At 52.9% G+C, this 9,175-nt stretch overlaps 1 protein-coding gene across 2 annotated transcripts in view; it reads left to right on the top strand.

Moving 5' to 3' along the window:
- Nucleotides 1-623: 623 nt before the first annotated feature.
- TOGARAM2 (TOG array regulator of axonemal microtubules 2) overlaps nucleotides 624-9,175 on the top strand; it is a 54,882-nt gene continuing 46,330 nt past the window's right edge. For both annotated transcript variants that reach the window (XR_001886540.1, XM_017877023.1), the window contains exons 1-5: nucleotides 624-948; nucleotides 1,166-1,276; nucleotides 2,464-2,751; nucleotides 5,850-6,061; nucleotides 6,807-6,997. Coding sequence is in view for 1 of the 2 variants with exons in the window: in XM_017877023.1 (XP_017732512.1) it covers nucleotides 882-948; nucleotides 1,166-1,276; nucleotides 2,464-2,751; nucleotides 5,850-6,061; nucleotides 6,807-6,997 (869 nt within the window). In the remaining variant the exon portion in view is untranslated. The remainder of the gene's footprint in view (nucleotides 949-1,165; nucleotides 1,277-2,463; nucleotides 2,752-5,849; nucleotides 6,062-6,806; nucleotides 6,998-9,175) is intronic.

Here is a 9,175-nt window from a genome sequence, read left to right on the forward strand (position 1 = left end):
TGGCTATTGTGAATAATGCTGCAATAAACATGAGAGTGCAGATAGCTCTTCAATGTACTGATTTACTTTCTGTTGGATATTTACCCAGCAGTGACCTCAAAAGCACAGGCAACAAAAACAAAATAGACAAATGGAATTCCATTAAGCTAAAAAGCTTCTGTACCTCCAAGGAAACAGTCAATAAAGTGAAGAATGGGAGAAAATATTTGCAAACTATCCATCCAACAAAGGATTAATAACCAGCATATATAAGGAACTCAAACAACTCAGTAACAAAAAACAGAATCTTCTTTAAAAACTGGCAAAAAATGGAAGGCTTCTTAAAGGAGCGCATGCCTTAGCTGAGCTTCCCCTCCTCTTTCCTGATTCCTGCTCCCTCTATGGTCTCAGCTCAGTGGTCCTGCCCTCTGGGAAGCTTTTTCTGTCCCCATCTCTGGCTGGGCTCCCAGGCCCCACACTGTCGTTGCTTGTTAATCATTGTCTTCCCCGCCAGACTTCAAATCTCACTGAGGACTGAGTCAGCCTTGCCTGCTACTGTCTCCCTGCACAGGGAGCATTCACAAATCCCTGTGTCGGGGATAGAGGGTGCCTTTTGCTGAGCCGAGGGAGGTTAGGAGAGAAGAGGGAAGATCAGTGTAGGACATGCTGATGAGGTGCCTGGGGACTTCCAAAAGGGAGTTGGCAAAGTCATCTGACGCTCTGCTCTGCAACGGGTGGGATTGGTCAGGGTGGAAGCCATAGGGTAGGGGATTATCTGCAGGGTGTGGCAGTGAGGAAGTGGCCTGGGGAGAGCAGCTGGTGGACAGAGGTTGGATATGGGCACTCCAGGGGTCAGTGATGTTGGGTGATGGAAGAGTGGTGCCCATGAAGGAGATGAAAAGATGGAGTGGGGTTTGGAGCAAAGCCAGGGTACGAGGAAGGAGGAGGCAGCCAGGCCAAGAGGCTGGGGTAAGTGGGGTTGGAGGGATTTGGTGGAGATCACAGGCACCCTGCCTGACCCTGCCAGGCTCTGGTGTTGTGGGTGGGGCCACCACATGCCTTGGGTTTTTGGGCAGGGACACTGGGGGGTGGAATGCTCAGGGTTATGGCCGGGTGTTCTTGGTTTGCTCCCAGTCTTGGCCTTGGAGGACTCTCAGGTGCTGCTCTCCTGTGCTTCTGTCTCCAGCCAAGGTCCTGGCCCCTGTGGCCGAGTACTGCGGGAGCATCCCTCAGACCAGTGCTGGGCCCCGGGTGTTCCCTCCTGGAAGCATCAATGCCAGTCTGCCTCATGGAGAAGGTGAGATGGGAAGACCCCGCCTGGTCAGGGCCCCTGGCCTCATCCTGGAGTGGGGAGTGTGGTAGATACTGGCTGTGTTCTCAAGCTACCAGCAGGTGTCATTTTCCTGTGGCTCCTGCTGAAAATGCCCTTTGATTCTTTCAAAGGCAGGTTCTTTTCAACCCTGTGCCTCAGAGGTTGGAGGTGTGCAGAGGGGGACCAGCAGGAATAGGGAGCAGGGCTCTGCATGCGCCTGGACCTGGGAGTGTACTCAGCACCCAGGGTGGCAATGGGGAGGGGGCCCTCTCAAGATGTCCACTCAGCGTCTCTGCCACTTGTCCAGCATCTGGGGGCTGGGTCTCTGACGGGGCTGGGATGTGGCCGAGCTTTCCAGAGCCCGCCTGTCTGAATGCTTTCCCTGCCCCTTTCTGCTCCAGGGCTCCCCCAGGGCCCAGGTGAAAAGCACCACTTCCTGAAGGTCTTCTAGAGCCTCTTTCCTCCTCTAAATGTGCTGAGCGTTTTGTTTCTCTCCCATCTGGTGTGTCTGCCGGGGGTGGGGGTGATTTGCTCTGAGACTCCTGAGCTCCTGCTTGCAGCCTGTGCTCAGCATAGGTCAGTGCTCAGGGATCTGATGACTTTGTTGGACCCTGGAGATTGGTGGATGGTGGACCCTGGAGACTGGTGGATGGTGGTCCCTGGAGATGGGTGGATGGTGGATCCTGGAGATTGGTGGGTGGTGGTCTCTGGAGATTGGTGGGTGGTGGTCCCTGGAGATTGGTGGATGGCGGACCCTGGAGATTGGTGGGTGGTAGATCCTGGAGATTGGTGGATGGTGGTCCTTGGAGATTGGTGGGTGGTGGACCCTGGAGATTGGTGAATGGTGGTGTCTGGAGATTGGTGGATGGTGGTCCCTGGGCAGATGACCTTCCCTATGATTCATGGCCTCTTGTCTGTGCTGCGATAGGACTGCATGTGGATTCCCCCTTTTGTTCTGAGCACCTCGTGGTATGGGTCTTATGAAGACTAGGTGCTTCAGAGACACTGTCGAATGAATGACTCGCCCCCAGGAGTGACTGAAACATTAGATGACTGGGTCTCACCAGGCAAGTGGCTGCCTGTTCAAAGGAAGCAATGTCAAGGAGCTTGCTGGTGCCTGGTGCCACCCTGGGTACTGCGTGCCAAGCCATTCACACCTCTGTCCCCCTCAGGTTCCCTCCAGCCTGAGCCAAGCGCCCTACTGTGCAATGAGGAACCATCACAGCTCCTGAGTGGACATGGAGAGCTGGGTGGCCTCAAGCTGGACACCTCTTCCAAGGGCTGGCAGGAGAGGAATGGTCGCCCCAGGAACCTCGGGGCCTTGTCTTTGGGGGCCCAGCCTCTGGTGCTCCTCCCTTCTCTGGAGTCAGAGGCCAATAGCGTGGCCAGGGACACCACCCAGATTAAGGACAAGCTCAAGAAAAGGAGGCTCTCAGAGGGCTTGGCAGCGTCTTCCCAAGGTGAGCACTGGCCCTTGCCCACCTCTCACCCACCCACTTCCAGGTCAGGCCCCCAGGCCACCAGGGCTGTGAGGGTCAGCAGACTTCCAGGTGGCATGCTGGGATTCCCTGGGGGTGATCGGTGGGCACACGCCAGGTACCCTCTCTGTGACCTCAGTGACCTCCTTGGAGCTGAGCCTCCCTCCTGGGCTCTGCAGTGCTTCCTGACTGGCCTCTTCATTCCCACCCTTGCGCCTTCTAGTCTTGCTCCAGAAGGATCCTTTTAAACAAATGTTCTTCCCATTTCCACCACTATGCTCAAAACCAGCCAGTGGGTTTTCGATGTGCTTAGACTAAGATCCCAAATGTTCCCTTATGCACAAGACCCTCTGGCCCTGGCCTCATACCAACTGTGTCACTCTCTGCCTTTGGTCTCTGCTGTCCAGGGCCTGGGGCTTGTGGGCTATTTCCTGCCTGAGGTTTAGAGCTGCTGCTCCTGCCCCACTCCTCCTCCATTTCCCACTCTGAAAATCGCCATCCAGCCTCTCTTGTTGGCTTCAAAGCCCTCCTCAGAGAGGCCTCCTTGACTCCCCAATGTGAATTTGCCCCTTAGGATGCTCTCCAATAATGCCCTCTCATTTGTTTCCTTCAGTTCTTTTCATGATTTGCATTTATATCTTTACTTTAGTGACTGTTTAAAACCTGACTCTTGCATGTAGTTGTCAGCTCCAAGAGGGCAGTGACCGAGATCTCGGTGTGAGGCACAGTCGCTTGGCACCTTGGAGGCTCTCAAGAAATGTTTGTTGAGCAGATGAACAAGGGATTCAACAGCAGGCGCTTTATACTCTCTCTCATCTGGGTGGTGGACAAGCAAAGTTCAAATCTTAGTCCCTATACTCACTGGCTCTGGGGCCTTGGGCAAGTCGGTAACTTTTCAGGCCTCAATTTCCTCCTCTGTGGAATGGGGACACTATCAATAATACTTCTGTGTTACTGTAGGGGTTTAGTGAAAACTTGTACACAGAATTCTCAACACCTGGCAGATGGGAAGAATTTAATACGTTGTTACTATTTTCCTTCTTTCTCTCCTCTTCTGGGTGAATCATATGGGTTCTTTTTAGCTGAATGAACTCTTGGGTAACAAGAGGAATAAGAAGTCTTGAGGTCTTAGGAAGAAGGGGGAAGTGCTCTCAAGAGGCAGGTGGTTGCTGCCGTCAAGCCTGGGGTTGTCGTTGGCTGTTCTTCCCCTCCCCTGTGCAGACTACTCCCCATGCCGAGCCTCTCCCTGGAGTTGTGGGGTATGTTCAGCTCCTAGGGAGCCCAGGAGGATGCCAGGGAGCCCCTGGGAGGAATGGTCCTGGCTGGATATCATGGAGGCAGCAGGTGGGGTTGGAGTGCCCGAGAAGCTTCCTTAGAACTTGCAGAAGGTGCACCTTCTAGAGCTGCCACACCAACAACTCTCTCCTTTAGGGGTTTGAAGCCTTTTTCTAGTCATTTCGTTTATTTTTTATAAAGTTCCAGTGCAGGGAAAAAAAAGAATGGAGCTGTTCTACCTAATGTTCTGATGGGCAGTGACCTGTAGACTTATCAGTTCCCTCAGCAAGCATGGAGGGCCGGGGATCTCTGGCCCCCGAGCAGGGTTGGGGCTGCTCTGGCCCCTGCATTGAGGCCGAGTTGACTCCTCTGTACCCTCACCCAGCTGGGGCCCAAGGTGGCCCGACAAGTGACATGGTCTCCACTTGACCACAGTCCTTCTTCTCCATCTTTTCATCACCCCACAGGCTAACCACAATACAACAGTGCTCCAAGACAGAACAGAACCAGCACCAGAAGCCAGGAGGGGAGCAAGTGTGCAGGAACAGAAGATATTTTGACTCGGCTGGTTTATTTTTTGTTTTTGTTTTTCTGGGACAGAGTCTTGCTCTGTCGCCCAGGCTGGAGTGCAGTGGTACGATTTTGGCTCACTGCAACCTCCAGGTTCAAGCGATTCTCCTGCCTCAGTCTCCCGAGTTGCTAGGATTACAGACAACCACCACTAGGCCCAGCTAATCTTTGTTTTTTGTTTTTTTTCTGAGACAGAGTCTTGCTCTGTTGCCCAGTCTGGAGTGCAGTAGTGCCATCTCGGCTCACTGCAACCTCCACCTCCCAGGTTCAAGCGATTCTTCTGCCTCGGCCTCCCAAGTAGCTGGGACTACAGGCGTCTGCCACCACACTGGCTAATTTTTGTATTTTTAGTAGTGATGGGGTTTCACCATGTTGGCCAGGCTGGTCTCGAACTTCGGACCTCAAGTGATCCTCCTGCCTCAGCCTCCCAAAGTGCTGGGATTACAGATGTGAGCCATTGCGCCTGGCCTGACTTGGCTGTTTTGATGCAGTGGTTTTGATGAGGCCAGAACAAAAGTTGAAATGCTAGTCTTTTTTTTTTTTTAATTCCTCATCACCAATATTTGCAAAGATAACCCTGAGCTCTTGGCCCACCCCAGTGTTTCTTGCCCTGTGTCTTTGCCTGAGGCATGGCTGCTGGGTGAGGTGCGGTGGGGCACAGGGCGCTGGAATGTCTATTGAGCACCTGAAACATTCAGAAAGGAGCTGGAAGTGTGGCGGCCTGTCTTAGACTATGTTAGCTGTGTCAAAACAGCTATGCCTCCACATCGCTAGCCGAAAAGGAAAGGGGAGCAGAAGTAATTTATCAGCCCCTGTCATGTGCCACGTACTTGCCTGGCATCTTATATAAGTGGTGTCATTGAATCACCCCATTTCACAGATGCATAATGGGGTTCAGAGAGACAGTGGCTTGCCTGAGGCCACATAGCTTCTACCCGCAGCCAGGACCTGCTGTGTTTCCTCCTGATCTGGCACTGCTTTTATTTCCCTTCCTTCCCACGCTGCCTCTGAATCCTAAACAGGTAACTTGGATTGGCACTTTCTGGAATGGCACAGATGCTCAGAAGCGGCTGTCTGCTCAGTCTATCAGTGGTGGGGCTGGGGGCAGGTCTGGCCTCTCTCCTCGCCATCCCAGTCCTTCCCAGGGCAGAAGGCCCTGTTGCTGGGGTCTGAATCCCCCCTCCACTCCCTGGTCTTCTGGGACTAACTGATTTCCCATCCCCATCCCTGTACAGCCTCTCTGAATCCAGGGGGAGGCCCCCAAGGAGTTCCCCTGTGGAGCACCATCCCCCGAGCCACCTCCCAGAGGCTGCTGAGGGTGCCCAGGCCGATGCCTCCCATCCAGAGCATCCCCACCACCCCCGAGGCCAGTGGAGTCAAAGAGAAGGGCCTGGACCTGCTGGGGAGCATTCCGGGTCCTCACGAGTTGAGACCCGGTGCTCAGGAGGTAAGGCAGTTCGACTGCTGGGAGTCTGGTCCTCAGCTTCTTGTCCCCCTTCCTCCTGCCTTTCTTTCTAGCCTCCACCAACCCCTGACCCCATGCCCTGAGCATCCCTGGAGGTGTCCCGAGGTCTGCAGTGAGGATAGGGACAGCACTGGGAGAGGCTCAAGGCTCTGATTTCACCACCTCTCACAGCATCCCAAACCTCCATAGCTGGCCTGGGGGCTCTGGGTGGCTGTGCCAGAGGCTGCATGACCTTTATCCTAGAACTGGTGGTCCCCTAGGCCTTCTCTAGTCTACATGTTCCAGAATTCCTCCTGCTTTCTGGCCCTCTCCATTTTAAGCAAGAGTGTGGCAAAGAATGCTGGGCTAGGACTCACGTTTGGGCCTTGGTTTCTGCTCTGCCCCTCACTGGCTGTGTGACCTTGGGCAAGTCACACCCCTCTTTGGGCCCCAGTTTGCACATCTATGAACAAAGAGGTTTATACCAGATGTGTTTGAAGGTCCTTCCAGTTCTGATGTTCTAGGATTTTTCTGAAATGAGAACAGAAAAACAAATAATAATAGTCACAAAATGGCTTGCCAGTCTCCTCACCAGGAGTGGTAAGGAAGCAGTCAGCCTCCTGGGGGTCCTAGGGTGATGTGGCTAAAAACAGACAGCAGGCTCCACACTGTGTAAGGTGCCTGGGAGGTGAGCGTTCACCGTGGGCTGTTTCCATAGGCCAGACCCCTGTCCCACCTCTGCTCCCAGGCACAGATCTCCAGGCAATACCTGCACTGCAGTGATGAGAAGATGCAGAAGTCCCTGGGGGGCATCGTGATCCCACCCATCCCAAAGGCCAGGCCGGTTGCAGTGACTCCCTCCTGTGTGCCTGGCTCCCTTCCCAGCCCATTACCTCCAGGCCAGGGAGTCCTCACAGGCCTGAGGGTCCCACACATGCGGTAAGAACTCTAAGTCAAGCCTTCCTTGCTGACTTCTCTCCCTCTGTCCCCCTGAGATCCACTGGGGCTCCTCATGGCCAACCCTCCATGGGGTCGAGTTCTTGGGGCACCAGGCAGGGAAAGGGCCGGGTGCTCCACCCATGAGCCACAGACCTAGGGAGGTCACCGCATGGTTGCCGGGGCTTCTCTGCCTCTCGGCTCTGGCAGGCTGGGTCAATGGCATCACAGACAATGTCTCCAGCCTCTGTTTTCTCCCAGTGCCTTAGTGGATAAGGTTGCTGGAGAAGTGAATAAAACACTAATTATTTTATCATATATATGTAATTCTGAGACAGAGTCTCGCTCTGTCGCCCAGGCTGGAGTGCAGTGGCGTGATCTCAGCTCACTGCAACCTCCACCTCCCGGGTTCAAGTGATTCTCCTGCCTCAGCCTCCTGAGTAGCTGGGATTACAGGCACCCGCCACCATGCCCAGCTAATTTTTGTATTTTTAGTAGAGACAGGTTTCAGCATGTTGGCCAGGCTGGTCTCGAAACACCTGACCTCAGGTGATCTGCCCTCCTCGGCCTCCCAAAGTGCTGGGATTACAGGTGTGAGCCACCGCTGCCAGCCATGAATAAAACACGAATTATTTTAAAGCATGATATAGTTAATGGCAGCTCTTTGTAATTAAATATTTTCTTAATTGATGGATACTAAAAATACAACCAGTATCGTGTGTATGGGGGACAGTCCACAAACTTTTGGACTGAAAAGGGCTCTTCATATCCCACAAACAAGTGGGGAAGAGGATCTTTGTGTTGGTATAAATCGGGTTATGGCTTGTTAAGACAGACAGTGCTCTAGATGTCCAGCAACATCCCCGTGGTCAGTCCAGAATAATGTAAGAGCACGTGTGTGAGAGTGTGTCTTTGTGTGTGTATGCCTGTATGAGTGCCTGCATGTATGTGTGTGTGTGTATGAGTGTGTATGTGTGCATGTGAGTGCATGCATGTATGTGAGTGCAAGAGTGTGTGTGTCTGAGTACGTGTGTGTGAGTGCATGCATGTGTGTGAGTGTACGTGTCTGAGTGTGTTTGTGCATGAGTGCAAGAGTATGTGTCTGAGTGCATGTGTGGAGTATGTGTGTGCATGTATGTGTATGTGTGTGAGTGCATCTGTGTGGAGTGTGTATGTGTGCATGTGTGAGTGGGTGTATGTGTATGTGCATGTGAGTGCATGTGTGTGCATGTGTATGTGAGTGCGTGTGTGTGTGCATGTGTGTGGGGTGTGTGCATGTGTGTGAGAGACAGTGTGTTGTGAGTGCATGTGTGTGGAGTGTGTGTGCATATGTATGTGTGTAAATGTGTGTGTGGGGGTATGTGTGCGTGTGTGTGAGACCGTGTGTGTGAGTGCATGTGTGGAGTGTGTGCATGTGTGTGTGAGAGCGCATGTGTGTGTGTGCATGTATGTGGAGTGCGTGTGTGTGCATGTGTATGTGTGAGAGCATGCACATGCATGAGTGCGTGTGTGTATTGTGTGACAGCATGCGTGTATGTGACTGCATGTGTGCATGTGTGTGTGTGCATGTGTGTGACTACATGTGTTTGAAGTGTGTGGAGTGTGTGTGTGCACATGTGTGGAGTGTGTGTGCATGTGTATGTGTGTGAGCATGCGTGTGTGTCAGTGCATGTGAGTGCATGTGTGTGCATGAGTGCATGTGTGGAGTGTATGTATGTGTGAATGCATGCGTGTGCATGTGTGTGAGTGCGTGAGTGCATGTGTGCACGTGTGCAAGTGCATGTGTGTGCATGTGTATGCGTGAGTGCATGTGTGTGAGTGCATGTATCTTGTGAGTGCATGTGAGTGCACGTGTCTGCATGTGTGTGAGTGTGTGTGTGAGCGCATGTGTGAGTGCGTGTGTGTGTGCATGTGAGTGCATGTGAGTGCATGTGTGTGCGTGTGTGTGTGGATGATGCATGTGTCTTGTGAGTGCGTGTGTGCATGTATATGTATGTGCACATGTGTGTATGTGAGTGTATGTGTGTGCATGTGTGTGTCTGAGTGCACGTGAGTGTGCATGTGCGTGTGCATGTGTGTGCATGTGTGTGAGTGCATGGGTGATGCATGTGTCTTGTGAGTGCATGTGTGTGCATGTATATGTGTGAGTGCATGTGTGTGAGTGCGTGTGTGCATGTATGT

This window comes from Rhinopithecus bieti, unplaced genomic scaffold, assembly GCF_001698545.2.
Source record: "Rhinopithecus bieti isolate Rb0 unplaced genomic scaffold, ASM169854v2 scaffold_7681, whole genome shotgun sequence".
Lineage (NCBI taxonomy): Eukaryota > Metazoa > Chordata > Mammalia > Primates > Cercopithecidae > Rhinopithecus > Rhinopithecus bieti.